The sequence below is a fragment of the Halichoerus grypus genome, chromosome 8, assembly GCF_964656455.1.
Source record: "Halichoerus grypus chromosome 8, mHalGry1.hap1.1, whole genome shotgun sequence".
Classification (NCBI taxonomy): Eukaryota; Metazoa; Chordata; class Mammalia; order Carnivora; family Phocidae; genus Halichoerus; species Halichoerus grypus.
This window is the reverse complement of record NC_135719.1, coordinates 116,298,008-116,316,550: the sequence shown is the minus strand read 5'-3', so window position 1 is coordinate 116,316,550 and position 18,543 is coordinate 116,298,008. Positions and strand designations below refer to the sequence as shown.

The 18,543-nt window shown below is 44.9% G+C and overlaps 1 protein-coding gene and 1 pseudogene across 7 annotated transcripts in view; one reads left to right on the top strand and one right to left on the bottom strand.

Moving 5' to 3' along the window:
• The window catches only part of SYNE2 (spectrin repeat containing nuclear envelope protein 2), a 315,251-nt gene that overhangs the window by 17,673 nt on the left and 279,035 nt on the right, over nt 1–18,543 (bottom strand). For 6 of the 7 annotated variants that reach the window (XM_078053796.1, XM_078053797.1, XM_078053799.1 and 3 more), the window contains one exon: nt 5,372–5,534. In XM_078053796.1, coding sequence (XP_077909922.1) covers nt 5,372–5,534 — 163 coding nt within the window. Of the gene's footprint in view, nt 1–5,371; nt 5,535–11,858; nt 12,177–18,543 lie in introns of those variants that run through there. The other variant, XM_078053804.1, reaches the window with a different exon arrangement.
• Nucleotides 179–297, top strand: LOC118533447 (5S ribosomal RNA; annotated as a pseudogene).

Below are 18,543 nucleotides of genomic sequence, written 5' to 3'. Positions count from 1 at the left end.
GGAGTAGAGACCCCACTTCCCCAACATATGGGGTCCAACGGAGGGGGCAGTCTCTCTCTGGAGTCTTGTCCTGTGATGGTGACAGTGCTGCTCCCAGACTCAGGAAAAGGAGCATTCACGAGGAGACAATGCACGGTTATGGGGAAAAATGAAAAACTTGTTTAACAATAAACACGGCGTCTACGGCCATACCACCCTGAACGAACCCGATCTTGTCTGATCCTGGAAGCTAAGCAGGGTTGGGCCTGGTTAGTACTTGGATGGGAGCCCGCCTGGGAATACCAGGTGCTGTAGGTTTGGGGCGCCTGGGTGGCTCAGTCGTTAAGCATCTGCCTTTGGCTCAGGTCATGATCCCAGGGTCCTGGGATCCAGCCCCGCATCGGGCTCCCTGCTCAGCGGGAAGCCTGCTTCTCCCTCTCCCACTCCGCCTGCTTGTGTTCCCTCTCTTGCTGTGTCTCTCTGTCAAATAAATAAAATCTTAAAAAAAACAAAACAAAACAATAAACACAGCATTTTCAGGTATCACCCGGAGAATATTTCTTCTGCACACCATGGGCGGGCTGGAGGAGGGAGAGACGAGGAGCCTGTTTGTTTTGCATTCTGGAATTAGGCTTCTCCAGATATCTAAATTCTGTGATAGGTTACAACAGAGCATGCCACTAATCTTAGTATCCAAATTACATCATGAAGAAATAAAGACAAAGCTAAATACGCCACTGTTAACTAAAGCTCCCTGGATTCAACAAAATTCAGTTTACAGGAGAGATTATTTTATAAACTGCCTGCCACGTTCTACAGAAAGGCAACATAAAGCTCATGCCGGGTCACCTCAATATTTAATAATTTTGGAAATCACTGTTATCAGATAATACTAATATTTTCTTTTTTTTTTTTTAAGATTTAAAAAAAAAACAGCACAAAGTTATGGTAAGAAAATGTGTTTTCTAGGGGTGCCTGTTTGGCTGGGTTGGAGGAGCATGTGACTCTTGGTCTCCGGGCCCTGAGTTCAAGTCCTGTATTGGGTGTAGAGATTACTAAAAAATAAATAAACTTAAAAAATGTGTTTTTTAGTTTGTCACCCTATGTGTCCTGTGAAGAGACATGAACAGGGTGATGTTTTTTAAGCTCTGCAGTGCAGGACAAATGGTGGAAGTCCTCCTGGGGTCCATGCAAGCACCAGCTTTGTAATTACTAGGTTTAAACAGAAATCAAGCTTTAAGAATTCTTGTTGGCTCACAGAATTGTCATGAGCCTTCCTAAAATTTACTGGCATTGATAAATGTCTCTTGACTTCATTAAAATAATAAATAAGGAATCCTAACATTGGTGCTAAATGAGTAATAGTGACAATTTTAACTGAAAAATGGTACCCGTCCCTGACCTCACCTGGTAGGGCTGGGTAGGATCTGGTTGAAAAGTACTGAAAAAGTCTAGTCTATGGATAAATGTGAATGCTGCATATTTTAATAGACTCATTGCAGTTTCTCTACCTTATTTGTTCAGCTTATATTGAACAAAATGGCTATTGAGTACTGATTAATACACAGGGCGAATGGGAGCAAGAAATGAGCTCTATGATAGTTTATAAAAGACCATCAACATTTTGGTTAAAAAAAATTCAAAAATTTTCAAAATTTCCAAAACAAGCTTTTCAAACACTGCAGAATGACCCACTGATTTTGTAGCATGTATTGATTACTTTGTAAAATACAAAGTAGTGACCCACATTTAAAAATGCAAACCTAAATGAGTGACATTTTATGAAAACCATCTCACTACTAGTTCCCACTGAGGCAGGAATATGCACAATAATTAGATTTCAAGAACTGTTCAAGTACAATTTGAAGAACGGGACTTAAGAAACATAAAAAAACGTTAAAGACTTTTGCCATGGTTCTGGAAACAGGCTCCCGGACTCTCGTGTGTTTTGTGTTTCTGTTCCTGAGTAGGTGACAAAGAGCTCTGAAACTGGGAAGAGTAGGTATTGGGGGTGGGGTGGGGGGGAAATGAGGAGGAGGAGGATCCACAGCTAGAGGGTGAGGTGGAGAATGCAACCAGGAAGGAGGAGAATACAAAAGGAACTAGAAAAAAACAAGATAAAGGGGGAAAAGAAGAAAGCCAAGCTGGGCTGAGGGGGAGGGGGTGGGTGGGCAGAAAAATCACCTGAGGTGGGTGAGGTGGTGGCTCCAGATTGACTCTGGGGGAGGGGCTTGGGGTGGCAAGCCCGGGGATCAGAGTGGTTTATGAGGAGGTTGGCATAAAGCTGAGCGCACCTGCTGGGAAGGGGGTTATTCGTAATTACAGAATGGGGGGTAACTAACAGCACTCTCTCCCAACGTCACCATATGGCACCCACAGGGAACCAGGAAGCCAAAGAAAACAGGAGAGAAATGCAGAAGTCTTAATGCAAGTGGTTCATGGTTTAAAAGTGTTACAAAGGTTGCTACCACTTCCTTTTTGCATTTTGAAGATGAGAGATTTCACAAAAATAACAATATAACCCTTATTACCCAAGGAGTTCTACATAAGAGAAACAAAAAGGACTCGGATTAAGTTTGACTTCTTCCCTAGGGTGCTACCAAGAACATTACGATGAGGATCTGGGAAGCACAGCTCCTAATCACTTTTGGGGCCTGAGGGATTTTGCAGAAGGCACTACTAGGTGATCCCAAGTTTTTAAGTCTTATTTCTGTAAATAATCATGAAACTTATTTAGTGATAGAAACACAAGAAAGGTGTCTCTTTGTTTTTTGTTTTTTAATGGTTCGTGCATAATTTTTGTGTGTGACACATTTCTGTTTTTTGTGGTTTTGATGGAGGCTTTAAGGTCTGGTCTGGGTATTAAAAAAAAATTTTTTTTTTTTAAAGACTTTATTTATTTATTTGACAGAGAGAGACACAGTGAAAGAGGGAACACAAGCAGGGGGAGTGGGAGAGGGAGAAGCAGGCTTCCCGCAGAGCAGGGAGCCCGATGCGGGGCTCGATCCCAGGACTCTGGGATTATGACCTGAGCCGAAGGCAGACGCTTAACGACTGAGCCACCCAGGCACCCCCCCAAAATTTTTTTTTTAAACAAAAATACTGAAAGTTTCCTCAGGACATCTGTGGTAGGCAGAATATTGGCCACCCAAAGATGTTCATATCCTTGTCCCCAGAACCTGTGAATATGTTTGGCAACCTTAATTCTCTGTTGGCATGTAGCCTATCAGCTGATCTTAACATCCTGGATTATTCAGGTGGGCTCAGCGTGATCCCAAGGGTCCTTAAAAGTGGCAGAGGAAGGTAGAAGAGTCAGTCAGAGGGAGAAGGGGCCATGACAGAAAAGCACAGACAGATGCAATGTTGCTGGCTCTGCAGATGGAGGAAGGGGCCATGAGCCAAGCAATGTGGGCAGCCTCCAGAAGCTAGAAAGGGTGAAGAAACAGATTCTCCAATAGGGCTGCCAGAAAGAAATGCAGCCCTCCTGACACCTTCATCTTAGTCTGGGGTCAGATTTCTGACCTCCAGAACTCCAGTAAGATAATAAATTTGGGTGAAGTTGCCAAATTTGCGGTAATTTGTTAACGCAATCATAGAAAACTCGTACATCTAACTTCTTTACCAGTAATGGTAGTCCTGAACACCAGCTCCTTAAATTGCTGTGGATTACTATGAGGTAAGAATTCCAGGATAGTGATTCTGAGTTCTATAAAGAGGGAAGCTTCAACTCAACCAGAGGTGAAATTATGGACCATTTCAAAACAGGACCAAACAAGGCCAGGAGGATGGCAGCGCCACCAAACTGTAGCCTTTGGGGAATACATGCCCTGCAATTTAATGATGTTCTGGCACACCTTAGATTTATAAAACGTTAATACACGTTACTGGCCCCTGCCAAATTTAGCTAGTCTTTCTTTAAGAGGAAAAATATACTCAGTTTCTGTACTATTTACCTGAAAAAACTCACCACTCAGGGTAAATTGTTATTTGTAAGGCCTGTCTGTAAAGAGACTATTCAAGAAATTCTTCTTAGTGGATCAAACTTGCAAATAAAGCTGATAATGTCCAGTGGCTATGACTTCACTGAGAAGGGCATTAAAATCTCTGCAATGTCCATTAACATGGTACTTACATCAGTATTCATTTTTCCACAAAACACAGAATTGTGATGACCTCAACAGAAAGGGCATACTTAAATTTCTGCGGCTAAGTGCCAATACCAGTATTTTTACTTCATAGCATTGCTAAATCATACTAATTTGAAAGTCAGAGAATAGGCATCGTTTACAAACAGTAATAGCAATAGACTGAATAAAGATCTAAGTCAAGAGGAATATCAAATACTTGGCTCTATTTTATGGTAGCAGGGGATGTCACTCATTGCCATTAAAAGGATCGACTTGAACTCAAGGGAATTTGTCATTAATTCATCATCACCTTCTGCCCTTGAATCTGTGAGAAAGGGTCAGCCCCCAATTCTTTCTCTAAGAGCAGCTGTTACATGTGGGTGAATCTTCCTGTGTGTTGACAGACAGCAAACACCAAGGCTTTGGAGATAACGTGAAGAAAACAGATAACGCATCTGAGAACGTCATGACAACCATATTGCTTATATAGTCAAAGTGGAATCTGCTCCTGGGTCTAAAAAAAAACCATGAAAGTGAAGGAAAGCTACCAAAAGGCTTCTATGAACTTAATTTTAGAAATAAAGATAAGCTCCAGGTACTGCATATGAGAATGAACCTGTGAATGTGAGCTGATGGGAGGGCAGGAAAGTGGATTTGCTAAGTCTGTGACATCAATGAGCGCCCACCAGATTAGTGTGATGATAACACTGGTGGGACTCAGTGGTTTCATGCTGTGGAGCTTCCAGGGTCGGCTCAGAGGGTGCATAACCGATGGGAGAAATGCACAGAGCACTGCAAGAGGGGTTTCCTATGCTATTGGCCTAAGCATGTTCCTTTTTACAGCCCCCCCCTTTTTTTTTGTTGGAAGCTCTATCAGATGATCTATTGTCCCATGAAAACTTTCCTGGGTTAGAAAATTTATTTTTCTTTCAATTCATTGCCTTCTAAAACTATATTCTAAAACAAAGATCCAAGTTTAAAAATACATAAGCAAAACACCTTATTTACCACTAAGACTAAGACCTACATCTCAGACATTATTCAAAGCATTTCACAAAGAGATGTGTGAATGGGGCAGAAGACAGGCACGCCAAGAGATGGTCTCACACGTACAAGAACGTGGACAGGTAGTCAGTTTTCTCTGGAAAAAAACGAACCAATATTATGAAATGTGAACATGCTAAAAGACACAGCTAATATGGGGAAGGTTGGAGGTAGCAGATATCACAGACACCTATACTCTTATAAAAGCCTTCTGTCCTCACCTGCTGCTCGGCGAGCCTCTTCTGGATCTCTTGATCATCACAGACGTCATAGACGACAGGCTTAGAAAGCTCTGACTCGATTCGAGCCAACCAGGTACGAAGGTTGCTCATGTTTTTGTCTAACTGCTGAATAAAAGCAAAGGTCTCCTTCAGCTTCTTCACCCTAAATATATTTGCAGGAAAAAAAGAGGTAAAAAAAGCCAAAGCCCAACATTTAGTGGTGACAAGAATGTGCCAACAAAGGTGTTACGGCGTAAAAAACAACTTATGTTGGTTATTGATTTTATATATAGAGAGAGAACAGCTCTCACATCACAGAGTTTTCACAGAATATGTGACACTTAACAAAATTGCTGGTCTAGGAGCGCCTGGGTGGCTCAGTCGGTTAAGCGGCTGCCTTCGGCTCAGGTCATGATCCCGGGGTCCTGGGATCGAGCCCCGCATCAGGCTCCCTGCTCAGCAGGAAGTCTGCTTCTCCCTCTCCCACTCCCCCTGCTTGTGTTCCCTCTCTCGCTGTCTCTCTCTGTCAAATAAATAAATAAAAAATCTTAAAAAAAAAAAAAAACAACCAAAATTGCTGGTCTGGTTGATTTTCAGATAGGCTAAGAGTTAATCTACCCACACAAATATGAAGTCCTATCATTCCCAAAGTGGGATGCCCTGAGACCTAGTATATCTTTCTAGGGCTCCAGAGCAAAGAGGAGATGCCATTTCATTCTCTTGAGGTTAAAATAACCACACTTGGGGCGCCTGGGTGGCTCAGTCAGTTGGGTGTCCAACTCTTGGTTTCAGCTCAGGTCAAGATCTTGGTTGTGGGATTGAGCCCCTTGTCAGGCTCCACGCTCACTGTGGAGTCTGCTTAAGATTCTCTGCCTTTGGCCGCCTGGGTGGCTCAGTCGTTAAGCGTCTGCCTTCGGCTCAGGTCATGATCCCAGGGTCCTGGGATCGAGCCCCACATCGGGCTCCCTGCTCGGTGGGAAGCCTGCTTCTCCCTCTCCCACTCCGCCTGCTTGTGTTCCCTCTCTCACTGTGTCTCTCTCGGTCAAATAAATAAATAAAATCTTAAGAAAAAAAAAAAATTCTCTGCCTTTGTCCCTCACCCCGCATGCATGCATGCACTCTAAAATAAATAAATAAAATCTTTAAAAATAATAAAATAAAATAACCACACTTGATTTCTATCCAGTTTCTTTCTTGGGTATACCCGAGATTGCAGCAGACAGGGATTTTCCCTGATGGTTTAAAGATATTACCTGCTTGGCTCATTTGGTGGTATCTGGCCTATGATGCTTCTCATGGGACTCTCTTCTTGAGCAAGCACAGAACATGAGCTAAAGCCCACCATGTCCAGTCTAAGGGGTTGAGGGAGCCTTACACATACACCAAGCCCATCAGGGGACAGCTGTGTTAGCCAAAAGGGGAGCAGGGAGTGTGGTGAGGAATAGGGCAAAGATAATCTGCAAGCGCAGTCCTAAATCATCTGCCTCTTACACGGTGTGGAGCAGATTTGAACTAACACATATGTGTGGAGCAGATCTGAACTAACACACGTTGCGTCAGTATACTTGGTGAGCTCCCTGGCACATCAACGTACTGTCAGGAAAATAATCTTTATGTAGATCTTGGAAAAAAAAAAAAAACTTCTATAAACCGCCTTCATGGAAGTCCTAAAGTGAGTGAGGGCTTGTTCTGGTGATCTGTGGGATTTTTTTTTTTAATTAATTATTTGAGAGAGAGAGAAAGCGAGTGAGAATGCTAGTGCGGGGAGGGGCAGAGGGACAGAATCTTCAAGCAGACTCCCTGCTGAGCATGGAGCCCAACACAGGGCTCGATCTCACGACCCATGAGATCATAACCTGAGTGGAAACCAAGAGTTGGATGCCTAAACGACTGAGCCACCTAGGCACCCTGATCTGTGGGACGCTTAGTGAATCCCAGAGATTTGGAACAATAGCTACAATGCAAAGTTCCTACCTATCAATACTCATGTAACAAGGTGCTGTCAGAACTCCATCCTGCAGCACTAGAAAGAGAAACTGAGGCACTGGCTCCAACTCGCCAGAGTGCGCCGCATTGCCTGTTACCATCATCTCTTCCTGGACCGCCTGTGAACAGCTCCCAACCACCCACCTGCCCCCCCGGCCCCTACCCAGTTGTGGTTCCGTGGCCAAAAGGCACATTCTAGATGGTAAGTCTGATCCACTGACACTCAAATGCTTCCATGGTCCTCACCCTACCTCAACATACCAGTTTAAACACCCTTTTTCAGGTCATCAAGCATTCAGTGCCCCCCCTTCCCTTCTCCTGGAGTGTCCACCACTGCTCACCAAAGACACTGGGGGCCCCTGGCGGGACCTCCTGCCCTGTGTTGTGTCCGCATCCCTCGTGCACCGTGCACCCGTCACGACAGCATCCGCGCTAGCCAGGCTGCACGGGGCTTGCTGCCTCTGCATGCACAGCAGCCCCACTCTGCCTGGTGGGCAGGAGGTATTGACAGACATCTGTTGCAGAATGAATGTGTATGACCACTTCCACGACATGCTATTATTTAAGTAGACCACAGATTTGTGTGTGTTTTAATTTTTACTTATTTTTTATTTTTTGCCTCCTACCATCAACCAAGTCAACCCTGGGGACTTTTAGCTCCAGCTCTATTACCAGCTAGTTTTAGGATTTAGGGAGAATCCTTTTACTTCAGCACCCTCATCTCTAGTAGGCTTCTGAGGTCCCTCAAGCTTCAGGGAGGTGGTAATATCTGGGTGAAGTTAAGGCCAGAGTTCTGGAAGTGAACAGACCTGGCTCTAAGTCCCATTGTACCATCCATGAGCTGTGCACCCCTGCAAGGAGCCTAACTTTCCTGATTCCCAGTTTCCTTGTTATCTGCAAAATTATCCACCTTGCAGGTAGTCATGAGACCGAAACAAAAGGATGTGTGTAAAGTCTTTGGTGGAGAGTAAGCACTCAGTATAATACTAGCTCTTATTACTGCCAACTGGGATTCTATGATGCTGCAATAACAGCTCATTTATAAGGCACGGGACCTTACAAAGTCCTTTCATAAATATTTATTCCCCACTCTGCCATGAGGTGGGGCAGGCCTGGGCGGAGGCCGTGGAGTCTGGTGGTAAAGAGCACAGACTTTGTGGGCAGGGCCTGGGTTCGAATCGTGGCTCTGTTTAAGCTCATCTGAAAAACTGTGTCAACACTAGTTATCCCTTCCCTCCCTGGGTGGCTGAGAAGGTTGAATGAGATATAAACACATGAAATGTATTTGGCATAGTGCCTGACAGAGATCAATGCCCAAAAACCATGATCGAGATGATTTTCATGGCGGTAAGTTTTTCCAAATTACAGTCTTACTGCAAACACCACAAGGAGTTCCCTTCAAAGCCATAAGATGATTTATTAAAAAGGAAGTAACAGAATCTGGGGCCAGGCCTGGATGCAGCTGTAACCTAGATCCTGCCTTCGTTCCTGTGACTTTAGAGGCTTTAGCGGTACATCCTCCTCACCCCAATACCTTGTCACCCTGACTGCCTAGGGACCAGAAAGGACACTCCAGACAATGCCAGAGGAGCTGGGAACCCCAGGCCCTATGGGACAAGGAGTCTTACATGCAGTGTGCAAGGCGCTGCCCTTCGGGAAGGCTCTGGCTGGAGAAGCAGCCCAGCCCTAAGAGCTTCCGAGAGGTGGCGTGAGGGGCTTGGGCCCGGTGGCCCCTGCACAGCTCTCCTGCCTCCTCCTCTATTGGGCACCTGACCCTACTCCATCCTAAGTATCCCAGACTCTTTATTTTAAAAAGAAGGGACAGAAATGTAACTTTAAATGACAGGAGCTAACGAGACAAAAGAACCTGGGTGCAAACACAGAGATGCAGTGATCGTGAATCCTGGTCATCGCAGGATGAGGTGTGCAATAAGCGGGGGAGGGGGGAGTATGGAGCAGGGGGGGGAAGAATTTACTTGGCTTCCCCAGGACTATGATACTCCAGGCCAGTGGTGTTTGAAATGGAGTGCTTAAGACAAGCCAATGGAGTATGGGAATAAAATATTAGATTTTCTATTGCTATTCCATTCTTTTTAAGCGTCTACACTGGGTATGCTTTCTAATTCACAAACTTTATGACTACATGGAACAACTAAAGAACTTGCTGACATCTACCTGTGCCAGGCCCATGGTGTTTTATTTGTTAGCAACGCATTAAATCCTCCCAGCAATGCTATGAGATCAGTACTGTTGGCATCCCCATTCGATAGGTGAGGTAACTGTGGCACAGGGATCAAATAACCTGCCCCAGTCACTGATCATTAAATGGCAGAGGCAGGATTCCAACCTTGGCACTCTGGTCCAGAGCTGCTGTTCATAAGCCCTTTCCTCACAGCAACTCGTATAAACCTGCACTCACATTAGCTAATATCAGGCACAGGATGGTTTTTGTTGCTGTTAGGGACCATGATCAAAGGTCCAGTCTCATGCTTCTGGGATACACTGGTGGGCATAGAAGCCCGTCCACCAAGTGCGATCCTTTGGGGGCCCACATTTGCCCATCCATAATTCTTTTCGATAAGGATTTAACCATGTGCTTTATCTTGGATCCTGTGCGGAGTCCCAAGGATTCAAGAGATAACGGAGATATCGGTCTTATTCCCACAGAGCTCATGATCTAATTTAGATTGAATTTCAACATTATAATACAATAAAGGAGGTGGTCAATAAATATCTTTTGAAAGAATAAATGATGTTCACTCATACCTTCAAATTTGTTTTCATAAAAGACCTGGCTATGTTATATATTAAAAGAAAGAGGTAAAGGTCAGAGCACCTCCAAGCCGTTTGCCACCAAACAAAGTGCTGCCACTTTACAAGCCCTACATGCTGCTATTCCTTGGTTCCCTCCAGAGCAAGTGAAATACTGAAAAACAAGCACACAAATCACACATACTCTTAGGGCACATTAAAGAGGGAGGGAAGGTAGGAGGAAAAGAAAAGAAGAGGTTGCCAAAAAGCTACAAAAGATTCATCTAATCAGGATCTAACCTACTTCTAGGTCCCAACCTCTGACAGAAGGCATAATATCCAAAACTGCATGGGGATTTAAAACCTTTTTTTCAGATAATTATGTTACAACTTGCTCTAGGAACCATCAGCTGTATGGTGGAGCCTGTACCATTCTCTTCTGTACTGATACTGTAATCTATCACCTTTCGCAGGCCAGGAAGGATGTGTCATTTGCCAACCCAGGCAACCGACCTCCATGGTAGGCCTCGTTAATACCGCTCTTGGAAAAATTTAAGTCTCGAGTTAATGTTGGGACACAAGGAAAGCCCTTCAGAATCCAGCCTGCTGGCACAGGGAAGCAACCACAATACTGCGTTACATCAACCCCGGAGACCGTTTGTTTACGGAACTCCCTATCTCCGCACTTGCCCATTTTTTTACCCCAGTGCACTCAACAACATTGCTCACACATATATTTCAGTAAGTCATAGTTCTCCAGGAAAAAATAAGTGTCATTTCCTGAGTTGAATTCTAATTCTGAGGATTGGAAAAACAACATTTTTAGGTGCAACGGGGAAGTTTTTCACCTGTGTGGATTAGTGGAAGACCTGGAGAGAACTAAAGCATTTTTATATGAAACCAAACAAAAGAAGAATTTTTGCTAAGAGTAGCTACAAATTAGAAGATCTTTTGCAGAAAATAATCAAGGTGAATAAAGTTTTATTTTAATAGCGATAGATCAGAATAGAATACTTATGAACCCTGCTCTCCCTCCAAAACAAACAAAATCAAGTCCTGTTAATATCACTCTACGTATCAGACCTAAGTCTTACAATGTGTGATGGAGACTTTTAATATCAAATTCATTTCTATGGATTAATTTACATTTCACTCCTATTCTCTACATGCTAAAGGGTCTACAGTTAAACTACGAAGACCTTAGATCATAAATTTTAAAAAATCCCATGCCAATGTGGACAGCATGACTTAAAAAAATACTAAGGACAACAGAGATGGTGGAAGTATCTGAATTTATGCTGAAACAAACAGATACGCAAACCTGTGGGGCAGCTGAAGTTGCTAAAAACACTGTACAGATTCTGTACAATTGCATCTTTTTAAATGACTAAACAGCTTTATAGTAAGATAATCAATTGCTCCAAGATCTTGAAGCCCTGATGTGGGGGGCATGGGCATTACAAGACATTTGAGCTAATCGCCTCTTTGAAGCACTTATGTCGCCAGAGGACTTCCATTTTCCAGGCAGCATCATCACCCCTCTCCCCGGCTTGTCAAAGGCTGACTGCAGACACCACAGGCGAGCGGACACCGGGAGAGCAACCATCCCCCTGATGGCTGAGCACACACAGCCACCATCTCGTCAGTCACTCCTATTGTAACCAACACGAGGGAGTGAGAGAGCGAGACACACAGACGCCGCAGCCGCCCCTCGGCCATATGCTGAGCTGATGGCTGAAATGGCACTTACTGTTGATGAGAAAAAACCATTCCTCCTGGTTAGCGGAAGCTCCAAGTTCCCGGCTGCACCTCCACCTCCCGGGCCGAGGCGGCCCCTCCCCCGGCGGCGGCGGCGGCGGCGGCGGGCGGCTCCATCCCCCGGCTCAGCATCCTCCCCGGCGGCCGCCCTCCCGCAGGCTCGCGGCCACAAAGCAGTGCCCCCGGGAAGGGACCGAGCGGCCTCTCCGCTCACTGCATGTTTTAATCTCGGTTTTCTCCCTTCCAATAAACAAATATCTCCACTCCTTCCTCTCTCGAGCGCGCGCGCGCGCGCGCACACACACACACTCACACACACACACTCACACACACACACACACACAGTCTTTGTTCTGACGCTACAGGATTGCAATGCTGGGAAGAAAGTCACAGTGTTATCTTGGTTATGGGTTATTTATGAAGTGCTGTAAACGGAGGGAAGAAACATTTAGATTTGGGGCACAGAAAAGAGGATTTCTGTCCTCTTCAAATCAAATTTCTGTTTCAGGTTTGAAAAAAATGGCAAAATTGAAAGCCCCTGAGTCCAACAGGAATGCCTTCCTCAGGTCTTCCTGAAGAAATTTCTGGGGGTGGGATGGGGGGGGTGTCCCTGGGGTTTCTGCCCTGCCTTTTTCGCCCTGTGCACCCTGGTTTAGGTAAGGCAGAGAGTTCACTGAGTCCATTCCTCTGCTTTTTGCAAAAAATTCTATCTTATAGTACTAATGGCGTTCAAGACTTGGCAGGGGAAGAATTTTTGCAATTTTCCTTGTTAACTCCTCCCAGGTTTACCATAATGTCTCTGAAAATTTCTCCATATCCCTAACCTTGGTTTCTCTAAGGGAGGCCAAGTGGCTGTTTACCAGAGCACCCTTGGTTTGTGTCCAGTCCCTTTTAGGGTCACACTCAGCCTTATTTTAAGACTCGACAATATCAATCATTTCTCACGGGTCCCTAAAGCCCAACATTTAGTAATTATTACATCCTCACCTTGAAAGAGAGCACGTTCTGGACCAGTGAAATTAGGGAGTGCAGATTTGGAAACAGCTCGCTCCAAATGCAACATCTAACTTGTGCCCACACGCTTCGCTGTCCCTGAGTCCTGCTAAATATGGGCCCCAAAGCCTAGCACACTGGACCTGCTGATGCTGCTGGATGCCGCCTGCCCCCCGAATGCACTGGTGGGGCTGCAGTCTCCTCGAGGAAACTCCCCAACCCTCAAAAAAGCATTTCTGCAGGGTCCAGGAGCAGCGGCCCCATGCTCCAGAGGTGCAATGATCAGGCTGATCGGAAGGAAAATGGAAGTGGGGAGGCCGATCCCACATGTGGCTCTTCCCGTGCTAAAATCTCTAAATCCTTCCAGTCCTACTGGATCAGGCCACAGCAAGTCAACTCTATGACTAGCAGCATTGTTTGGTCTCCCAAACTAACCTTGAGAAAATACAGATAAAAAGAGAGCAATGAAAAACTTTATCAATTTAAAAAGGCACACATCTCCCTGCCCATTCTGTAAAGGATAGAAAAACAATCCCAACACAGAGTTGCCATGGTAATAACTGCTGAGCTTAAATGACAACAGTTTAATTGCTACTATTATACAATAGGTGGGCTTTTCACATTGGTAGGTGAAATGTGAAAATTATGCTTGGTTAAAAAGTTTCTTTTCATGGACTTGATCCTTCTGGCAGTAAGACAACTATCTAGTCTACATAGGATCATATGGGAGCATGTCTGAATAAGTCCCTCCTTCAAACATTGACCTAATGGTGCCACGTCTCTACCATCAAGAGAAATGAAGGCAAAAGGTAAAAACATTGATGACATTTTTTTAAGGAAAAAACCAAAACAAAACCATATTCCTTTTTCTGTAATGAACATCAGAAAATACAGATAAGCAAAAAGAAAATTACAATCATCGATAATGCCAACACCAAAAGATACCCGCTGTAAACATTCTGGGGTATGTCTTTCCACTTAGCTGTCCCATCTGTTTTAGGCATTGACAGCTCTGACCAGATCATTCACACATACTGCTAGAAGGAGTCTTTAAAAAGAGCCTCCACTCCCCTTGGCCCCATGTCTCTGAAGAGGCTCCACAACCAGCCAGAGTGACTTACCAAAGACATAGACTGACTTGTGGCCACAGGGCTCCTGCTACATAGGACGAAGCAAAGGCTTTGAATAATGAAATGGGGAAGGGGTCCTGAGAAACAAAAGTAGATGGATTTTTAGGGAGTTCAACTATCTAGTCTACACAGGGAGTTTCTGAAATCAAAGTAGACACAGGTGAGACATGTCAGATTGAGTCTTCTTCTGGCATGAGTCCCACTGAGGGCAGGATACTGGGGAGGCATGGGGGCAGGACCCTTTTCTCAGAGGTTTGGTCTGTGTTGGCTGAAGCAAGTCAACTTGGCATCTTTTGTCCCTCATCCAACATCCTGTGCCAAAAGTGTTCCCACTAATAGGTAGCCTAACTGCCTCCAAAACAGAGGATCGCACATGCTGGTAGTTCTGAAAACTTCTTTAGTGGTCTCTCCTGCATTCACATTAAGCTGGGTCCGTTTTCAAAGATATTATCTAAGAAAACATGAGGAAGGAATAGCTAATAGCTTTAATAATTTTAAACAAATTTTTTAAAAAGACTTTTTTTTTAGGGGTGCCTGGGTGGCTCAGTCGGTTAAGCGGCTGCCTTCGGCTTGGGTCATGATCCTGGGGTCCTGGGATCAAGCCCCACGTCAGGCTCCCTGATCAGGCTCTCCCTCTGCCTGCCGCTCTGCCTACTTGTGCTCCTCTCTCTGTCAAATAAATAAATAAATAAATCTTAAAAAAAAGCTTTTTTTAAACAAGATTTTATTTAGTTGAGAGAGAGAGCACACAAACATGAGCAGGGAAAGGAGCAAAGGGAGAAGGACCAGCAGACTCCACGTTGAACGCAGAGCCCGGCAACGTGGGGCTTGATCCCACAACCCTGAGATCATGACCTGAGCCAAAATCAAGAGTCAGCCGCTCAAGTGACTAAACCACCCAGGCACCCCTTAAAGGATTTTAAGGAATCTCTGCACCCAATGTGGGGCTTGAACTTACAACCCCAAAATCAAGAGTTGCATGCTCTACCTAATGAGCCAAGCCTGGTGCCCTTAATAGCTACAATTTAAAAAAAAGTTAAATCTTCATTTAGTATGTCAAATAAGCATAGTTAGTACATAATTTTCTTGTCATCAAATCAGACTGAGTTCTAGAATAATCACACCATTCACCAAAAAATATATAGTGTTTCAAATGGCCTTTCTGGGGGCCTGGAAGGCTCAGTTGGTTGGGCATCCAACTCCTGGTTTTGGCTCAGGTCATGATCTCAGGGTTGTGGGATACAGCCCTGAGTCGGGCTCTGCACTCAGTGCAGTCTGCTTATCCCTCTCCCTCTGTTCCTCCCCCAACTCATACACTCTCTAAAAATAAATAAAATCTTAAAAACAAACAAAAAAAACCCTCCAAAAAAACAAATAACCCCCTCAAAAAAACAAATGGCCTTTCTGTTGATTAAATGAAGTTTTTTTTTTTAATATTTTATTTATTTACTTGACAGAGAGAGAGAGAGAGAGAGCGCACAAGCAGGGAGAGTGGCAGGCGGTGGAATGGAGAAGCGGGCTTCCCGCCGGGCAGGGAGCCCGATGTGGGGCTCGATCCCAGAACCCTGAGATCATGACCTGAGCCGAAGGCAGCCACTTAACCAACTGAGCCACCCAGGTGCCCATGAATAGCATGTTTTATAAGAGTTTAGATGTTATAGGGGCGCCTGGGTGGCTCAGTCGTTGGGCGTCTGCCTTCGGCTCAGGTCATGATCCCAGGGTCCTGGGATGGAGCCCCACACCGGGCTCCCTGCTCTGCGGGAAGCCTGCTTCTCCCTCTCCCACTCCTCCTGCTTGTATTCCCTCTCTCGTGGTCTGTCTCTCCCTGTCAAATAAATAAATAAAATCTTAAAAAAAAAGAAAAGAGTTTAGATGTTACAAGTGTAAGAAGCTGCTCCAGGGCCCACAAGGATTGCTAAAAGCTCCTGCAGCGAATTCTGACGGGAGAGCCAGTTCTGTGAATTCTGAGGTCTACACCAGGGCCTAGGTAACCTTATGTGAGGAATCAGCATTAAGGCTGACTTAGGCTCCCCTGCTCCCTTCTTTGTTTAGTTGGTTATTTCAGGAGATGTAGCCCTCAGGTTCTCTGCTTTAACGATTTTATACAAGCTGAAGAACACTTTACCAGGAGAGAAAGAACAGTGGTTCGGGTCTGAGCTTGCTTTCTCCCCCTCTATTACCATATAACCACACTGAACTGCACTAGAGGCTAACAGTGGATGTGGACGGGCAGACCCATCGCTGTCCTGCTGCTTTCTCTGCCAGGCTCTGGTGCATAGTTTATCAACAAGGAGATCGGGGCTCACAGAGGTCACAAGGCTTGTTCAGAGTAGGTGGCAGGTCCAGGGGCTCTGACTTTTGGTGCAGCACCCTGTCACTTGGCCCTGCTGCTCGCTCTACTCTCTGTTCCCCTGACCAGCACCGCTGGCAATACCTGGGCACTTGTGAGAAATGCTCATTCTTGGCCCCACCCAGACCTACAGAATCAGAAGCTCTGAGGGTGGGGTCCGGCAACCCAGGTTTTCATGAGCCCTCTAGGGATTCTGATACATGTTTAAGTTTGAGAACCATTGCTCTAGAGTAGACAATAAATTCCACACGGAGATTACATTTTAGAAAAATTTTAATAAACTACCTCTAAAAGGCCAGGTCTCAAAGGAGCCCAGTGCTCTTTTGATGCATGGTGCAGCATGACAGACAGACCCTGGTTTCATCCCCACCCAGTGCAGAATCGCCTTTGCCCTGGGGTCAGTTATTTACCCTCTCTGACCCGCAGTGTGCCTCTCGGTAAAATAGAGGATACGGACCTTGCAGGATTGTTCCAAGAATGAAAGGATTTATACAAGGAACCTAACTTCCAAAACGACGCCAATTTCCTCCCCTATCCATCCCATAAGGAAGCCTACTACTTGAAATGGTTTTACCAAGTCTTTTGAAATTTACCTCTATTTTGCTGAGAACATACCCAAAACAACAGGCCTTAAAAAAAAATTTTTTTTTTCAGTGAATTAAACCTGACTTACTGAGATCATAGACTTTTAAACACCATTCTAAATGTTTGTAGTTAAAATCCTGAAGTCATGAGACTGGGTAGTAGGGTCTCCCTCCAAATCTTACTTATGAAATGTTGCCCCTGCTATAGGAGTGAAGCAGCAGAATACTGTGAGCAAGAGAGAAAAGGTTAAATGGTGTCCAGAATTCTGTGGGCTAACAGCCTGCGCATCCTGCAGGACTACAGGTTCTGCTTGGCACTGCTCAAATCTCAATTCTGCAGCCTGGGCCCCTAACCCCCTTCCCCAGTGATGATGCCTTTGTGTAGGGCCCAGCAGGAAATCAGTGTCAGAGATGAGACAAGGAGCTAATTCTACATGAGGCTGATTTATGGCAGGTCCCAGCTTGCTGCCTCAATCCACAAATTCACCTGAAGGGGAAACTCAACTCGGAGTTTCTTAGGCTCTCAGCCATCTGACTCACCTGGTCTTTGCTTTAAGATAAGTTACTCTGCTCCCAGTCCTTCAGTTTTGAAGGGATTAGACGCTCGTTTGCTCTCCTCATTACAAACCGGAAGAGTCTGGGGTAGCAGGGAAGCAGCACAACTATGGGTTGAAATCCTGGTGGCCTCATATGCTGGCTATGTAACTATGGGCAAGTTACTTACCTTCAGTGTCTCAGCTTCCGTGTCTATAAAATGGGATAATGGTATCTACCTTTCAGAATTACAAAGATTAAGTGAAATCATACTTTTTAAGCACACAGTCAAGAATACAGCTGGTAGCCAATATATCTGCTATTATTTCAACTCCTTACTTTGCTAATTGCTCCTTCCAAGACGACTAATGAAATTTCACTTGCTGTTTTATCTCTTTCCCACCAAGGAATTGGCTGAAGACAGGCAGCCAGAGAGAAGGGAGGAAAGGAAAGAGCCTATTAAACTCCAAAGTTATAGAACCAAAGCATGAATGATTAAGAATAGGCTGTCACTCTAGTCTTCAGGAAGCATAATCTAGACCCTGTTCCTGAATGATCCATAAACAGGTCTGATGTCGTCACACCCTCGATCAGTGCCAGGTGCCCAAGACGATTTAGGACGTAAAGACAATGTCAACAAAGACATACTAGACACAATTTACCCAACAGAAATGATCACATTCTTATGCACTGGAATGTTCATTTCAACAGATATCCGAGGCACTGTTCTAAGCACTGGAAATAAGATAGTTCAAGACACTGGTCTCATGGAGGAAAGACCGCTCAGTATTAGACACAACTGAGGAAATCCTCTCCCATTTAACAAACATGGTACTTTGTCTTTGAGTCTTACTAGGGAAAAACAGTGGTAACAGCCACTCAGTAAATGCTGGCTTCCACACACTGGTCCTGGGCCACACGCGAGACATGTGCCATCCAGCCTCACAGCAGCCTCTGACGTAAGCAGTGCTGTTAGACACTTTTTGCAGATTTGGAAACTGAGGCTTAGAAAGGTTAGATACTACTCAAGTTTCTACCGTAAGTAAGTGAGAAGTCAGGACATGCTCAAAACCTGCACTCTTAATC